General features: G+C 46.5%; 1 protein-coding gene across 1 annotated transcript in view; it reads right to left on the bottom strand.

Annotated features, from left to right (window-relative positions):
* Positions 1-18,838, bottom strand: part of ak7b (adenylate kinase 7b) — a 117,821-nt gene that overhangs the window by 79,768 nt on the left and 19,215 nt on the right. The window contains exons 3-4 of the mRNA XM_072493578.1: positions 14,693-14,801; positions 4,522-4,616 (exon numbers count right to left, since the gene is read on the bottom strand). Coding sequence (XP_072349679.1) covers positions 4,522-4,616; positions 14,693-14,801 — 204 coding nt within the window. The remainder of the gene's footprint in view (positions 1-4,521; positions 4,617-14,692; positions 14,802-18,838) is intronic.

The raw sequence follows: 18,838 nt of genomic DNA, 5'->3' as shown, positions 1-18,838 counted from the left end.
AAGAAGACAGCGAGTGGTAGTGGATGGAAAATATTCCGCCTGGAGGTCGGTGACCAGTGGTGTTCCGCAAGGATCTGTTTTAGGACCTCTGCTCTTTGTGGTTTTTATAAATGACTTGGATGAGGAAGGGTGGGTTAATAAGTTTGCTGATGACACGAAGGTTGGTGGAGATATAGATAGTGTTGAGGGCTGTTGCAGGTTATAACAGGACAGTGACAGGATGCAGAGCTGGGCTGAGAAGTGGCAGATGGCATTAAACCTAGATAAATGTGAAGTGATTCATTCTGGAATTTTAATGCTGAATATAGGGTTAAAGGCAGGATTCCTGAAAGTGTGGAGGAACAGAGGGATCTTGGGGTCCACGTACATATATCCCTCAAAGTTGCCACCCAGGTTGATAGAGTTGTTAAGAAGGCGTATGGTGGCAGCACGGTGGCACAGTGGGTTAGCCCTGCACCCTCACGGCGCTGAGGTCCTCGGTTCAATCCCGGCTCTGGGTGACTGTCCGTGTGGAGTTTGCACATTCTCCCCATGTTTGCGTGGGTTTCGCCCCCACAACCCAAAGATGTGCAGGCTAGGTGGATTGGCCACGCTAAATTGCCCCTTAATTGGAAATTAATTGGGTACACTAAATTTATAAATAATAAAAAAAGGTGTATGGTGTGTTGGCTTTCATTAACAGGGGGATTGAGTTTAAGAGCCACAAGGTTTTGCTGCAGCTTTATAAAACCCTTTATTAGACCACACTTGGAATATTGTGTCCGTTCTGGTCACCTCATTATAGTAAGGATGTGGATGCTTTGGAGAGGGTGCAGAGGAGATTTACCAGGATGCTGCCTCGACTGGAGGGCGTGTCTTATGAAGAAAGGTTGAGGGAGCTAGGGCTTTTCTCACTGGAGCGAAGAAGGAAGAGAGGTGACTTGATAGAGGTGTACAAGGTGATGAGCATGGATAGAGTGAATAGACTTTTCCCAAGGTGGAAATGGCTGTCACGAGAAGACATAATTTTAAGGTGATAGGAGGAAGGGAGATGGGAGATGTCAGAGGTCGGTTCTTACACAGAGAGTGATGGGTGCGTGGAATGCACTGCCAGCGGAGGTGGTGGAGTCAGAGTCATTAGGGACATTTAAGCGACTCTTGGACAGGCACATGGACAGCAGTAAATTGAAGGGGTGTAGGTTAGGTTGATCTTAGATTAGGATAAATGGTCGGCACAACATCGTGGGCCGAAGGGCCTGTATTGTGCTGTACTGTTCTATGCTCTATGATATTAGATGTTTTCTTGGAAGAACCCCAATCACCATGTGACCTGCTTTCAGGGGTAGTGCATTAATGAAAGCATCCAGAGTTAGACATAAAGCATTGTCTTCTTGGTTGTATTCGCCAAGATGTCACCAACCAAAGCTGCAAGACTGTTGCATCTGTAGCCAGTTAAAATGGCTAACTCCCGATTTAGAATGGCTAACTTCCGATTTAAAATGGCGAACGGCAATGGCTGATGGGAAAGTCAGCCAACAGGACACAAACGAGCAGCTGCAGGTTGAGTGTGTATTTACCTCTGGAAAGGCCAGACAAGATCGATACCGGCAACCATCAGCATAACAAAACACCAGCCATCTGCATATTAATGAGCAATTCCCCGGGAACAATGAGCAACATTTAGACACATAAAGCCAAACCAGACTCTTTGGTGCCAGCAGAAGCCTACACAATGGGAGGTGAACGACCAACTTAGGACCGCCCATCGATCAGGGAACCACTCCAGCATTGGAGAAAATCGAACCAAGTGATTGGGACAAAGTCCAATCACTTGGAACCAGGTACAGGGTCCGTCCCGAAAGGCGGGACACCCCTGGGAACTATAAGAATCAAGCCCAAGTTCAAATCGTCCTTCTCTTCTTGACCGGGTCACTCAGCAACGCGAACCAACCCTTGACAGTGACCGGTCCAGCCGCCGCTGATATCCAGTAAGTCTTACTTCAACGCTCGCTACGAGATAGGCGCTCCTAGCTACCAATCTGTACCAACTTTGAATCCCGCAGGCTCTAAACACGAACAAAAGGCCATTCGTTTCCCTGACCTGGTGGGCCAGTTCCAAGTTAAGTATAGGCCTGTTAGTTGTAAGAAGTAGCTTAGACGTAGAATTTATGCATGAGTAGTGATTACTGTGTATAAGAAATGTGCTTTGATTTAAATCTTACTAAGCGGTGTATTGGATTATTGATCATTACTCGGACTTGAACCATGTGGCGGTATCATAAAGATACCTGGCGACTCAAGAGCAAAGGTGATAAAACAGAGCAATTAAACTAAGGCAAAAGTTAGCAACACATCTATCCTCTAAAAGCTGCAGGAAACTGTTTTCATAGGCTCCACGCAAAAAATGAACAAGTATAGATCAACATTCCTGCTAAGCTGTATGCATGTGCAGCTGCTTGGAAGCTACTGTGCAGAACTTATTCCATGCTAAATGCAGGGCAGTGCAAGAAAATGTAATGGTACTTGCACATTGTAAAAACTGACTACATAAAATGATAAACTTTAAAGGAAATATTGATGCAGAACATATCATCTGCTGCTCAGAAATCTGCAGCAATCAAGCAACACAGTAGATGTCAGCTGAAGCTTCAAAGTTGTCTTCGCCTCCTTATGGGATGGTTCCCTGGAGTAACAAAGAGGGCCACCCTCCATTCAACCATCTAATGTAGCACTATCTCTCCTTCAGAAGTCATCAACCCATCGATGCAGACTGCTGTCGTGACCTCGGGTTACCGTTCCCTTCAGGCTTGCCTGGTATTTCCTATTCCCCTCACCCTTGAGAGCTGTGGCAAAGGCTTCGAATTTGTTGAGGTGTTTTCCCGACTTTACCGAAGCATTTCCAAAACGTTGTCACCCCATTTTGCCATGCCCCTTTTTATGGTCTCCAGCCACAAAATTTCGCCAATGCATGTTTTGTGTTTCCTACACCCACACAAATCAGGCCTGGAGCTAACTACAGAAAGTAAGATGCAAATTTAGTTACTTCTATTTGGATAATTCTGAACCCTTCTTCTCGTCATTCAGGTCTAAACTATATGCATATCAGGAAACCTAGATCTAGGTGTCAACACAAGTGCACTTTCCAGACCTAGACAGCAATTAGTAGCTGAAATACTGGTGGTATTTTCCTGTCCCTATTTCAGGGGCACTAAAAATGTAAATGCAACATTCCGATTGCCAAGCAGGATGATATCACTTAGCTTGGCAAAGGTTCTCAACCTGTCTCAGTTCACTTCTCTTTATATAAAAGCAATTTAGTTAGACGGAGATTTGACTGCACGCATGAAATGAAATGAAATGAATGAAAATCGCTTATTGTCACAAGTAGGCTTCAAATGAAGTTACTGTGAAAAGCCCCTAGTCGCCACATTCCGGCGCCTGTTCGGGGAGGCTTGTTACGGGAATTGAACCGTGCTGCTGGCCTGCCTTGGTCTGCTTTCAAAGCCAGCGATTTAGCCCTGTGCTAAACAGCCCCTCACCAAACAGCATGCTCACCAAACACAGTAACCTATGGGTGTTGAAGTAGGTGGCGCCCATCTGAAACTGCAATTTGAATTTTAAGCTAATTCTTGTGCAGGAATAATAAATGTTACATCACTACATTTATTGAAAAACTTGCATTTTAAACGGTAAACCCAAAATTGTGCACAGTTTATTCAGTCAATCTCAGGGGAATAGTCGCAATGTCACCAGACTAGTAATCCACAGGCCGAGGCTAATTGCCTGGGTACATAGGTTCAAATCCCACCAAAGCAGCCGCTGGAAGTTAAATTCACAATCGTTTCTCTGGTCACTATGAAACTATAATTGATTGTTACAAAAAAACTATCTGATCTGGTTCACTTAAAGGGATTTGAGTAAAAATCATTTTCACCCAGAAGGTGGTGGGAATCTGAAACTCACTGCTTGAAAGGGTGGTGTGGGAATCTTCACAACATTTAAGAAGAATTTAGATGATCACGTGAAATGCCATAGCATTTTGGGCTACGGACCAAGGGCTGGAAAATTAGTCTCGGATGGATTAATGCTTGATGGCCGGCGAAGAAAAGATGGGCCGAAGGTCGTCTTTTTTATGTTGTAAAATGTACTCTCCTGACCTTCAGGGTAGGAAATGTAACCTACATGTGACTCCAGACCAAACAGCACTGTGGGTGACTCTCAACTTCCCCCCTGAATTGGCTCTGCGAGCCACTCAGTTTCAGGTAATTAGGGACGGGCAACAAATGCTGGCTTGGTCGGTGATGCCCATGTCACATGAAAGAATTCTTAAAAAATCAGCACATCCACAAAATATTTGACAGGTACAGATTAACACACCCTTGATCATTGGGTTTTGAATTCTGAAGATCAGCTCTGCCTGAAATGTTATCTATACTCAACAGCAATAAACACAGCTTCACAACATGCTTAAAAGCATCAAATTCAGCTTGATTTTCTTAATGGTTAAATAGCAAATGTCAAAACATTTTGACTTTTCCTTACAGGATCAGAGGGTTTGGTGAGTGTCCATGTCATTATTGTTGACAACAGGATGAATATCTTTGTGCCCTCGAAATTTTCTATCTCTGAGTGTAGCGCTGCAAGTAGAAAAAGGAGGGATAAAATAAACATTACCCTTTAGCATTCTTTTATTGTCGACTTATCCGATCCTGAATAAGCCAAGGAAATATACAGAATTGAATTTTTTAATATCCTTGCAAGCCTCTGAATTTGATTTGATTTGATTTATTTATTATTGTCACATGTATTGGTATATAGTGAAAAGTATTGTTTCTTGCATGCTGTACAAACAATGCATACCGTACATAGGGGAGGAAGGAGAGACCGCAGAATATAATGTTACAGTTACTTTCAGGATTTCAGGAGTGACTCATAACTTGGTGAGCTCTCTCCCGTGCCATACTTCATAAGTTTGAATGCTTGATGCTCCAGTAGGCTCATCATGTTTTTCACTGCTTGGGAAATGGGGTAAGGCTGGAGATGGACAGCAACATTCAACTGCACGTCAGATAGAAAATGTCTACCCACTTGTACTGAACTTTATATAGAAGTACACAGATTAGTACATCACAGAAACAAGCCAGTCAGCCAGACTGATCTGTACCAATGTCTATGCTGCACAGAAACCTTCTTCCACCCTACTTCATCCAACCCTATCAGCATATCCTTCTAATTTTCTTTCCTCATGTGCTCCCCTTTAATACATCCCTGATATTTGCCTCAACTACTCCTTATTGGGGCAGCATGGTGGCGCAGTGGGTTCGCCCTGTTGCCTCACGGCGCCGAGGTCCCAGGTTCGATCCCGGCTCTGGGTCACTGTCCGTGTGGAGTTTGCACATTCTCCCCGTGTTTGGGTGAGTTTCACCCCCACGACCCAAAGATGTGCAGGGTAGGTGGATTGGCCACGCTAAATTGCCCCTTAATTGGAAAAAATTAATTGGGTACTCTAAATTTCTTTTAAAAAACTACTCCTTATTGCAGTAGGTTCCACATTTGAACCACTCTGGGTATATAAGTTTCTCCTGAATACGTTATTGGATTTATTAGTAACCATTTTATTTTTATGATCCCTGGCACAAAGCAAAAGAAAAGACGAGTTGGGAAGAGGGGCCAAGGAGCAAAGGAGAGGAGGGGTGCAGATGATGAGAAAAACAGAGCAGAGGAGAGAAGAGGAAGAGAGGGTAGGAGAGAAAAGAGGGGGAGAAGAAAAGGGAAGGAAAGAGGAAGAAAGATGGGAGGGAAGGGAGCAAGGATATAGGAGGAACTAGAGGGCGGAAGAGATGGGGAAAAAGGTGAGGAGAGGCAGAAGATGAGGAGCAAGGATTTTCAGAGGAGAGGAATAGAGAAGAGTGTAGAGGGATGGGAGAAGAAAGACAGGAATGGGAGGAAAGAAAAGGAAGAGAGAAGAATGAAAGAGGACAGAATGGGAACGAAGGAATGAGGGAGATCCATTTTATTTATTAAGTATCTGATTTATAAATTAATTTCTGAGGTTCTGCAGTTTGCTGTGCATCCTATGTTTCTTACATTACTTTTGAAAATAAATATTTCCCTGAAGATTCACAAACGGGTTACTGCTATTTCTTCCAGGTGGCCCTCCAGTCTTGAAGCCATGTAATGTTATGCTCATCACACCACCTAGAAGTGAAAAACCTTTGGAATGCTGAGACAACGACAATAATTTGTAATACCTTTGATGTAATAAAAAACCTCAAGGTACTTCACAGAAGTATTATCAAACAAAATATGATGCCAAGTCACGTAAGGCGACATCGGGACTGATGACCAAAAGCTCAAAGAGGTAGGCTTTAGGCAGCGTCTTAAAAGGCGAAAGTGAGGTAGAGAAGCAGAGAAGTTTAGGAAGAGCATTCCAGAGCTTAAGACCGAGGCAATTGAGGGCACTGCTGCCAATAGTAGAAGATCCAAGATGGCGCCGGAGGATGGCGACTCTCTGCGAGCTCTCCCTAACAGATCCACTTTTTACTTAACTTACAATTGTTCTAATCTTTTAAAATTTAATTCTAAGACTAACATTATTACTAACCTCTACATTGTGTACCTTGTGTTGCCCTATTATGTATTTTCTTTTATTTCCTTTTCTTCTCATGTACTTAATGATCAGTTGAGCTGCTCGCAGAAAAATACTTTTCACTGTACCTTGGTACATGTGGCAATAAACAAATCCAATCCAATCTAAGGTTAAAATCAGGGGCGAAATTCTCCGGAAACGGCGCGATGTCCGCCGACTGGCGCCCAAAACGGCGCAATCAGTCGGGCATCGCGCCGCCCCAAAGGTGCGGAATGCTCCGCATCTTTGGGGGCCGAGCCCCAACCTTAAGGGGCTAGGTCGGCGCCGGACGAATTTCCGCCCCGCCAGCTGGCAGAAAAGGCCTTTGGTGCCCCGCCAGCTGGCGCGGAAATGACATCTCCGGGCGGCGCATGCGCGGGAGCATTAGCGGCCGCTGACGGCATTCCCGCGCATGCGCATTGGAGGGAGTCTCTTCAGCCTCCGCCATGGTGGAGACCGTGGCGAAGGCGGAAGGAAAATAGTGCCCCCACGGCACAGGCCCGCCCGCGGATCGGTGGGCCCCGATCATGGAGGGATTTGAAAACAAGGTTGGGAATATTCAAATCAAGGTGCTGTTTAACCAGGATGTTCGGAAAACAAGGTAGCTTTAAGGGATTTATATTTGTAATAATAATAATCTTTATTAGTGTCACAAGTAGGCTTACAATAACACTGCAATGAACTTACTATGAAAATCCCCTAGTCACCACACAATGGCACCTGTTTGGGTACACTGAAGGAGAATTCAGAATGTCCAATTCGCCTAACAAGCACGTCTTTCGGAACTTGTGGGAGGAAACCGGAGCACCCGCTGGAAACCCACGCAGACATGGGAGAACATACAGATTTCGTACAGACAGTGACTCAAACTGGGAATTGAACCCGGGTCTCTGGCGCTGTGAAGCAACATTGTTAACCAATGTGCCACCGTGCTGCCCTTTGTGCTACTGTGCTGCGCTCATTAATTAATTTCCACCTCTCTTACATCACCCAACCTATGAGGTTGGGAGCATGGTGGGGCAAAATGCTCACTCTTACCCCATGCTGTGCAACTCCACAGTTTGCTGATTGGGCGTTGGGTAGACTAATGCAAAGCCTCTCTATCTTTGTAACTCCCTCCGAGATCTCTTTTGTCAACTTTTGTCAAAGGTTGAAAATGGATGGAGAAGTCTTTTGAGCCTTTTCCAAGGCTGCAAGAGTTTTGGGCCTCCAATTCTTCATTGATTGCCTGCATCTTTTAAATTTCACTGACACTACAACTTAGAATCATAGAAAGGTTACAGCACAGAAGGGGACCATTCAGCCCATCTTGCAATGCCTGCCCGAGGACACCTGGGTGCCCTTTCTAATCCCACCTTCCTGCACCCGGTCTATAGACTTGTAGCTTCGAGCACTTAAAGTACAGATCCAGGTACATTTTAAAAGAGTTTAGGGTCTCTGCCTCCACCACCAACTCGGGCAGTGAATTCCAGACTCCCACTCTGCTCTGCGTAAAAAAAATTTCCTCATGTCCCCTCTACACCTTCTGCCACCTATCTTCAATCTATGTCCCCTATGGGGAAGCACGGTAGCCTTGTGGATAGCACAATTGTTTCACAGCTCCAGGGTCCCAGGTTCGATTCTGGCTTGGGTCACTGTCTGTGCGGAGTCTGCACATCCTCCCCGTGTGTGCTCCGGTTTCCTCCCACAGTCCAAAGATGTGCGGGTTAGGTGGATTGGCCATGCTAAATTGCCCTTAGTGTCCAAAATTGCCCTTAGTGTTGGGTGGGGTTACTGGGTTATGGGGATAGGGTGGCGGTGTTGACCTTGGGTAGGGTGCTCTTTCCAAGAGCCGGTGCAGACTCGATGGGCTGAATGGCCTCCTTCTGCACAGTAAATTCTATGATAATCTATGATTCTAGAATTCTCTACCAAGGGAAACAATTTTATCCTGTCTACCCTATCTCTTCCCCGCATAATTTTATACACATCAATTAAGTAACCCCGCAGCCTTCTTTGTTGCAAGGAAAATAACCCCAACCTATCCAATCTCTCCTTGTAGCCACACTTTTCTAGCCTTGGCAACATTCTTGTAAACCTCCTCTGCACTCTTTCCAGAGCAATAACATACTTCCTGTAATGTGGCGACCAAAACTGCACACAATATTCCAGTTGTGGCCTCGTTAGTGTTTTATAACATTCTAACATTATAACCTGAACTACTGTCTTTTAAAAAAAATAATTTTATTAAGGTATTTATAATTTTACAACAACAACAAAAAAATAAGAAATGTACATGAATTTACAAACATAGTGCAAAAGCCATCTTCCTCCCTTACTGGTCCCACCTTTATTAACCCCCTACTCTAAGCTAAGCTAACTCCCCCCGCCCCTGCTGACGATTAATTTTCCGCAAAGAAGTCGATGAACGGCTGCCACCTCCGGGCGAACCCTAACAGTGACCCTCTCACTGGAGCGGGAAAGTTGAAACCTGCCTACGTAGGCAGTCCCGCACCTGCAGGTACCTAAATTAGTTTCCTCTCGCCAATCCAAATTTCTCCTTCAGCTCCCTCAGGTTATGAAAGCTCCCCTCTATAAACATATCCCCCATTCTCTCAATCCCTGCTCTCTGCCATCTCCAAAACCCCCCATCCATCCTTCCCGGGGCAACCTGGTGATTATTACAGATTGGAGACCACACCGATGCTTCCTCCGCTCCAACGTGTCTCCTCCATTGCCCCCAGACTCTCAGGGCCGCCACCACCAAGGGGCTGGTGGAGTACCGTGCCGGCGGAAACAGCAGAGGCTTCGTTATCAATGCCCCCCAAGCTGGTGCCCTTTAAGGAGACATTTAAAGCTCGCTTTCAACTGACAAAAACGTTTTTGTCAATTAAACTTTCTTCAACAGCGAGTAGCTGATGGAATGAGATAAAAGGTCATATTTTCAACTTCAAACAAGTTGCACAGAAAGAAGAGACAACAGGAAGAAAAAAAGCAAGAATAGAGAGCAGAGGTAAGAGTGTTTTACAGTTTTATTTTTATGCAAATTTGTTTGTTGGTATTTTTCTGTAGGTTACAGTTAATATTCTGGTAATATAGCTGTGGTTTCCCTGAACATGCTGGCAGTCTAAGGGTAAATGATAAAATTGTGTTTTGATTCTACAATCCACAACACAATTAGGCTAATTAAAACTGTCAAATTAAAATGATTTTGTTTTAAGTTCTAGCCTCATTAAAATGTTAAAGTGCAGATGTCTATCATTGCTAATTCAAGTGGAATGCAAGTTACCCTAGATACTGATAAATGTATATACATGTATACAAACCACAAATAAAGTGAAGCCCATACTGAAGATGATGTACCAGACTGATACGATTACTCACACTGTAACCTAAACATCATGGTAGTGCGTATTCTATCAAGGTTCGCTGCAGATTAAATCCCACTGACAAGAGTTAAATTGCATATCTCAACATTACCATTGCCCATCATGACAAAAATATAATATTTTTCAATATTTTCCAAATACTATTGTGGTATACTGTGAAACAGGCTTGTGACTACGGTGACTAGTACGGTGTGACTAATTTAACTAATAATAATAATAATCACTTATTGTCACAAGTAGGCTTCAATGAAGTTACTGTGAAAAGCCCCTAGTCGCCACATTCCGGCGCCTGTTCGGGGAGGCCGATACGGGAATTGAACCCCACTGCTGGCCTTCTTCTGCATTACAAGCCAGCTATTTAGCCCACTGTGCTAAACCAGCCCCTCATTTAATTAAACTAAAGACAGTTAGGCTGCAAGGTTAAATGGATCAAAAAGGAGATAGGTTTGAAAGCTAGTGCGGGCGGCACGGTGGCACAGTGGTTAGCACTGCTGCCTATAGCGCTGAGGACCCGGGTTCGAATCCTGGCCCTGGGTCACTGTCCTTGTAGAGTTTGCATATTCTCCCAGTGTCTGCTTGGGTTTCACCCACGCAACCAAAAGATGTGCAGGGTAGGTGGATTGGCCATACTAAATTGCCCCTTAATGGGGCGGCATGTGGTGCAGTGGTTAGCACTAGGACTGCGGCGCTGAGGACCCGGGTTTGAATCCCGGCCCTGGGTCACTGTCATGTGGAGTTTGCACATTCTCCCCATGTCTGGCCGGGTTTCACCCCACAACCCAAAAAGATGTGCAGGTTAGGTGGATTGGCCACGCTACATTGGCCCTTAATTGGAAAAAAAATAATAATTGGCTACTCTAAATTTTAAAAATAGGTTAGAAAGCTAATGTTTTAAGTGGAAATGGAGAAGGGCTAAACTGGGGACAGTGAGCAGCATCAATGGAAATTTGCATTTGGTAGATAAAGGAAGTAACTTGAAGTTAACTATTGTATTTAAAAGGGAACATGTACAATTGGAGGGGATTGTAAATTAAATAAAGCAAAGTATTAAGTTTATGTTTACCCAAAGGTAGCAACCATAAAATACCACGAAAGACCTGTAAATTCTGAGAAAAGAAACTTCTAAAGGAAGATAAAACAATGGAGTTAAAGATAAAAGACAAATAAAACATATTGAAAGAGAGATACAAGACTTTATCAGTAGGTATGGTTATGACATCGAAAAGCAGTGTGGAAACAGACCCACGAATAAGCAGCTGTCACCATAGAATCATAGAATTTACAGTACAGAAGGAAGCCATTCGTCCCAGCGATTCTGCACTGGCCCTTGGAAAGAGCACCCTTCTCAAGACCACGCCTCCACCCTATCCCTGCAATCCAACTCAACCTTTTTGGACACTAAGGGCAATTTAGCATGGCCAATCCACCTAACCCGCACATCTTTGGACTGTGGGTGGAAACCGGAGCACCCGGAGGAGTATGTTTTATGTTCTATGAGACATGCTTTGGTCACAGTGTCGAATATGAGAGAGGGTAAAACTTGTGTAAGATTTCCCCTATAGCACAAAGAATTTGTGATAATATTACTGGAATTTTATAGATTAAAATCTATGAGTATCGTTGCCTAAAATGGCGGTTTCGCTCTGAGTTAATTAAACAGAATTGAGAAATTATTATAAAAGTACTGTTAACAGTATAAATGTAATCTTGTGTCTTTAAATGTAACTTTTTTCAATAACTGTTTACATTTAGTTGTTAAAATCTTCACAAGTGGTTTCAAATTCTTTCTCCTGATTTTAGATATCTTCTCATAAAATACAAATTGCAAATCGTTGTGATAGCTTGTTCAAGTTTCACTTTGGGATTTGGGCAGCCTGGCACTTACGAGCTGCCATATCATTTATTTGTGTATCTCAACTTTCTACGGAGAGGATAAGTCAGAGGGGGCTCCACTCTATTTTAGTGGGTGTAAGTACAACTGCTCCCCCCCCCTTACATTTGAATGAAATTCAGCACAATACTTCTTTTTTTTAAAATATTTTTATTCTCCTCCTTTTTCACATTTTCCTCCAAATTTGCACCCACCAACAATAAACAATAAGCAGTAAGGATATAATGTCAATCTCCATATCAACAACAATCCCACCCACCCACCAACCCCCAAACAACTGCCCGCATATTAACATAAACAAATAACAAAAAGGAATCAGGAATCAGTTTCAAATTCCTAGGGGTGCACATCTCCAAAAATCTGTCCTGGTCCACCGACGTCGACGCTACCACCAAGAAAGCACAACAGCGCCTACACTTCCTCAGGAAACTAAGGACATTTGCCATGTCCACATTAACCCTTACCAACTTTTACAGAGCACTGCTCCTTCCTCAGGTGAATGAGGTTCACCTGAGGAAGTAGCAGTGCTCCGAAAGCTAGTGTTTGAAACAAACCTGTTGGACTTTAACCTGGTGTTGTAAGACTTCTTACTGTGCTCACCCCAGTCCAACGCCGGCATCTCCACATCATAACTTTTACAGATGCACCATAGAAAGCATCCTATCTGGTTGCATCGCAGCCTGGTATGGCAACAGCTTGGCCCAGGACCGCAAGAAACTTCAGAGAGTCGTGAACACCGCCCAGTCCATCACACGAACCTGCCTCCCATCCATTGACTCCATTTACATCTCCCGCTGCCTGGGGAAAGCGGGCAGCATAATCAAAGATCCCTCCCACCCGGCTTACTCACTCTTCCAACTTCTTCCATCGGGCAGGAGATACAGAAGTCTGAGAACACGCACAAACAGACTCAAAAACAGCTTCTTACCCGCTGTTACCAGACTCCTAAATGACCCTCTTATGGACTGACCTCATTAACACTACACCCTGTATGCTTCATCCGATGCCGGTGCTTATGTAGTTACATTGTATATGTTGTGTTGCCCTATTATGTATTTTCTTTTCTTCCCTTTTCTTCCCAGGTACTTAATGATCTGTTGAGCTGCTCGCAGAAAAACACTTTTCACTGTACCTCGGTACACATGACAATAAACAAATCCAATCCAATCCAATCCAATCACCCATAGTCACCATTAACACATACAAGCCCCCTCCCCGCAACCCCCCAACCCCCGCCCACCACTAATGTTCGATGTTATCCAATTCTTGAAAGAGCATAATGAATAACACCCAAGAATTGTAGAACCCCCCCATCCTTCCCCTCAGTTCAAACTTAACCTTCTCAAGAGTCAAGAATTCCAACAGGTCCCCCTGCCATGCCAGGGCACGGGGTGGAGAGGTTGCTCTCCATCCCAACAGGATCCGCCTTCAGGCGATCAACAAGGCGAAGGCTACAACATCTGCCTCTGCACCCGTTTCCAACCCCGGCTGGTCCAATACCCGAATATGGCCTCCCGAGGTTTCACATGCACCACTTAAGAAATTACCCTAAAAACCTCCACCCAGTAATCCTCCAGCTTTGGACAGGACCAAAACATATGAACGTGATTTGCGGGGCCCACGCCGCAACGTTCATACACATCTTCTACCCCCATCAAAGAGCCGGCTCATCTTCACCCTTGTGAGGTGTGCTCTATATAACCACCTTCAGCTGTACCAGCCCCAACCTCACGCATGAGGTGGAGGCATTCACTCTCCGGAGCACCTCACATCAGAACTCCTCCTCCATACCCTCTCCCAACTCTTCCTCCCAATTTGCTTTGATCCCTTCCAGTGGTGCCTTCTCCTCTTCCGAAACAGCCCCGTAAACCACCAATACTACCCTCTTCTCCAGTCCCCCTGACGTCAGCACCTCTTCCAGCAATGTGGAGGCCGGCTCCACCGGGAAGCTCTGGATCTCCTTCCTGGCAAAATCTCGAACCTGCATGTATCTAAACATTTCACCCTGCTCCAGCCCATACTTTGCTCTCAGCTCCTTCCATCCTGCAAACTGACCCCCAAGAAACAAACCTTTTAGTGTCTTAATCCCCTTCTCCTCCCATTTCCAAAAATTTCCGTCCCACTTCCCTGGCTCAAATCTGTGGTTCCCCCGAATTGGCAATTCCCTTGACCCTGCCCCCAACCCGAAGTGTTGGCGAAACTGCCTCCAAATTCACAATGAAGCTGTCATTACCGGACTCCCTGAGTATTTCCCTGGGGCCATCAGGAGCGGCGCTGTTGCTAGCGCCTTCAATCCCGACCCCCTGCACAAACTCTCCTCCATTCTGACCCATTGGGAATCAACCCCTCTGACCCTGCTCCGCACCTTCTCCACATTCGCCACCAGTAATAATACATCAGGTTCGGAAGACCCAAACCCCCTGCCTGCCTTCCTCTCTGTAGCAGCACCTTTCGAACTCTGGCCACCTTCCCTCCCCATATGAACGAGATAATCATTCCTTCAATCTCTTTGAAAAATGCCTTTGGCAGGAAAATCGGCAGGCATTGGAAAATAAACAGAAATCGCGGCAAACACATTCATTTTAACCGCCTGTATCCGACCCGCCAGTGACAGAGGGAGACCATCCCACCTTCCCAGATCAGCTTTCAGGACAATACTTCTTTAAACATATGCATCTTCACTGACAGGTATTTAAGGTAAGGTTTTTATTTTGACCTTGATGGAACACTGGTCATTGAGGGAACACACAAGATGAAAGAAATTGAGCTGAAGATACATAATTAATGTGGAAAACCAAAAGGAAAAAGGAAATTATAACTAAGAACCTGAAACAGCCCAAGAGGCTTCATCAATTTGCTCTGTTGACTCTGCGATGTTATAGATGATGATGTCGCAGTCCAGAAGATATTCCAACAGCTGTTCCCGTGCAGTAAACTGAAATCAGATGTGAAAAATAAAGGAAACTACCTTTTTACAGATGTCTGCATTAAAATATTTCCTACAAAATGTGTAAGGTGGCAAATTTCAAATTACTGTTTAGAATTTGTGTCTAGACTTCCGGGTGCGGCGATGACCAGCTGAGTCGCACGTTTCGGCAGCTCCCGGTGTAACGGACTTTTGGGCTCTTAATAAGAGCCCCAACGGCAATTTTAACGGCTAAAAGTACTGTGCGGTGAACCAGAAGGGAATCCCCCCTGGATACGGATGGAAAAAGGAGAGGAAGGTGGCCGGATTGCGGTGGATCCTTTAGAGCAGCGGCAAGGAAGGCAAGCAAAAACCAAGATGGTGTCGGAAGGTGGCAGTTTAATATGGGGCCCTGAACAACACGAGTTTTTGAAACGCTGCGTGGAAGAACTCAAAAAGGAAATGAAGAAGGAGCTGTTGGCCCCGATATTACAGGCGATCGAAGGGCTAAAGGAGGAGCAAAAGACCCAGGAGCGGGAGCTTCGGGTCGTGAAGGCAAAGGCTGCCGAGAATGAGGACGACATACAGGGCCTGGTGGTGAAGACGGAGATGCACGAGGCACACCATAAACGATGTGTGGAAAGGCTGGAGGCACTGGAGAACAACGCGAGGAGGAACAACCTAAGGATTCTTGGCCTTCCTGAAGGTGCGGAGGGAGCGGACGTCGGGGCATATGTGAGCACAATGCTGCACTCGTTAATGGGAGCGGAGGCCCCGGCGGGTCCGCTGGAGGTGGAGGGAGCATACCGAGTGATGGCGCGAGGACCGAGAGCAGGAGAAATTCCTAGAGCCATAGTGGTGAGATTCCTCCGTTTTAAGGACAGAGAGATGGTCCTTAGATGGGCAAAGAAAACTCGGAGCAGTAAGTGGGAGAACGCGGTGATCCGCGTATGCCAAGACTGGAGTGCGGAGGTGGCGAGAAGGAGGGCGAGCTTTAATCGGGCCAAGGCGGTGCTTCACAAAAAGAAGATAAAATTCGGAATGCTGCAAACGGCAAGACTGTGGGTCACATATCAAGGGAGGCACCACTACTTTGAGACGGCGGATGAGGCGTGAACTTTTATCGTGGAAGAAAAATTGGAATGAGCGGGTTATTAAAAAAAGAACGTTTGAAACAAAGTGGTGGGGCGAGTATGGGGGGCGAAGAAGGGGGGAAAGAGGAGTTTTATGTTATTAATCCTGCGATGTGGTAACTTTTCTCTCTTCCACAGGAGGTGGTGGGGGGAGGAAAGGAGGTGGAAGAGATGGGGCGTTGGCCATTGGGGGCGGGGCCAAGGGGGAAGCGCGGGCTCGGTTCCCGCGCTATGATAATCATGGCGGGAATAGGGAAGCAGGAAGGAGGGGGCATCGCACGGTGCGAGCCGAGGTCACGGGGGGAAGCCGAGGTCGGCCAGAGTTTGCTGACTTCTGGGAGCAACATGGGGGGTGTAACTACGCTAGTGGGGGATCTAGCGGGGGGGGTGGGAGGGGGGAATTATTGGGCTGCTGCTGCTGGGGAGAGGGGGGAGCTGGTATGGGGTGGGATGGGCGGGGGGGCACCGCCTGGGGGGACACAGCTGCGTGGGAACCGGGTGAGGAGCTGGAAAAAGGGGATGGCTAATCGACAAGGGGGGGGGGGGGGGTAAAAAGCCCCCCAAGCCGGCTGATCACGTGGAACGTGAGAGGGCTGAACGGGCCGATAAAGACGGCACGGGTACTCGCACACCTTAAGAAACTTAAGGCAGACGTGGTTATGTTACAGGAAACGCACTTGAAACTGATAGACCAGGTGAGACTACGCAAAGGTTGGGTGGGGCAGGTATTCCATTCGGGGCTAGATGCGAAAAACAGGGGGGTGGCTATATTAGTGGGGAAGCGGGTAATGTTTGAGGCAAAGACTATAGTGGCGGATAGCGGGTGCAGATACGTGATGGTGAGTGGCAAACTACAGGGGGAGACGGTGGTTTTGGTAAACGTATATGCCCCGAACTGGGATGATGCCAATTTTATGAGGCGTATGCTAGGACGCATCCTGGACCTAGAGGTGGGAAAGTTGGTAATGGGGGGAGATTTCAATACGGTGTTGGAACCAGGGCTGGACAGGTCGAGGTCCAGGACTGGAAGGAGGCCGGCAGCAGCCAAGGTGCTTAAAGATTTTATGGAGCAGATGGGAGGAGTAGACCCATGGAGATTTAGCAGACCTAGGAGTAAGGAGTTTTCGTTTTTCTCCTATGTCCACAAAGTCTATTCGCGAATAGACTTTTTTGTTTTGGGAAGGGCGTTGATACCGAAGGTGAGGGGAACGGAGTATACGGCTATAGCCATTTCGGATCACGCTCCACATTGGGTGGACTTAGAGATAGGGGAGGAAACAGAAGGGCGCCCACCCTGGAGAATGGACATGGGACTAATGGCAGATGAGGGTGTGTGTCTAAGGGTGAGGGGGTGCATTGAAAAGTACTTGGAACTCAATGACAATGGGGAGGTCCAGGTGGGAGTGGTCTGGGAGGCGCTGAAGGCAGTGGTTAGAGGGGAGCTGATATCAATAAGGGCACATAAAGGAAAGCAGGAGAGTAGGGAACGGGAGCGGTTGCTGCAAGAACTTCTGAGGGTGGACAGGCAATATGCGGAGGCACCGGAGGAGGGACTGTACAGGGAAAGGCAAAGGCTACACGTAGAATTTGACTTGCTGACAACGGGTACTGCAGAGGCACAGTGGAGGAAGGCACAGGGTGTACAGTACGAATATGGGGAGAAGGCGAGCAGGTTGCTGGCCCACCAATTGAGGAAAAGGGGAGCAGCGAGGGAAATAGGGGGAGTGAGGGATGAGGAAGGAGAGATGGAGCGGGGAGCGGAGAGAGTGAATGGAGTGTTCAAGGCATTTTATTAAAAATTATACGAAGCTCAACCCCCGGATGGGAGGGAGAGAATGATGGGCTTTCTGGACCGGCTGGAATTTCCCAAGGTGGAGGAGCAGGAAAGGGTGGGACTGGGAGCACAGATTGAAATAGAGGAAGTAGTGAAAGGAATTAGGAGCATGCAGGCGGGGAAGGCTCCGGGACCGGATGGATTCCCAGTTGAATTTTACAGGAAATATGTGGATTTGCTCGCCCCGCTACTGATGAGGACCTTTAATGAGGCAAAGGAAAGGGGACAGTTGCCCCCGACTATGTCTGAGGCAACGATATCGCTTCTCCTAAAGAAGGAAAAGGGCCCGCTACAATGCGGGTCATATAGACCTATTTCCCTCCTAAATGTAGATGCTAAGGTTCTGGCCAGGGTAGTGGCAATGAGGATAGAGGATTGTGTCCCGAGGGTGGTCCATGAGGACCAAACTGGGTTTGTGAAGGGGAGACAGCTGAATACGAATATACGGAGGCTGCTAGGGGTAATGATGATGCCCCCACCAGAGGGGGAAGCGGAGATAGTGGTGGCGATGGATGCCGAGAAAGCATTTGTTAGAGTGGAGTGGGATTATTTGTGGGACGTGCTGAGGAGATTTGGTTTTGGAGACGAGTATGTTGGATGGGTGCAGCTGTTGTATTTGGCCCCAGTGGCGAGTGTGGTCACGAATGGACGGGGATCTGCATACTTTCGGCTCCATAGAGGGACAAGGCAGGGATGCCCTCTGTCCCCATTACTGTTTGCACTGGCGATTGAGCCCCTGGCAATAGCATTGAGGGGTGCCAAGAAGTGGAGGGGAATACTTAGAGGAGGAGAAGAACACCGGGTATCTCTGTATGCGGATGATTTGTTGTTATATGTAGCGGACCCGGCGGAGGGGATGCCAGAGATAATGCGGACACTTCGGGAGTTTGGAGAATTCTCAGGATATAAACTGAACATGGGGAAAAGTGAGTTGTTTGTGGTGAATCCAGGGGAGCAGAGCAGAAAAATAGAGGACTTTCCGCTGAGGAAGGTAACAAGGGACTTTCGTTACTTGGGGATCCAGATAGCCAAGAATTGGGGTACATTGCATAGGTTAAATTTAACGCGATTCGTGGAACAAATGGAGGAGGACTTCAAGA

The sequence above is a fragment of the Scyliorhinus torazame genome, chromosome 2 (assembly GCF_047496885.1).
Source record: "Scyliorhinus torazame isolate Kashiwa2021f chromosome 2, sScyTor2.1, whole genome shotgun sequence".
Taxonomy (NCBI): domain Eukaryota; kingdom Metazoa; phylum Chordata; class Chondrichthyes; order Carcharhiniformes; family Scyliorhinidae; genus Scyliorhinus; species Scyliorhinus torazame.
This window is presented reverse-complemented; position numbering and strand designations above follow the sequence as displayed.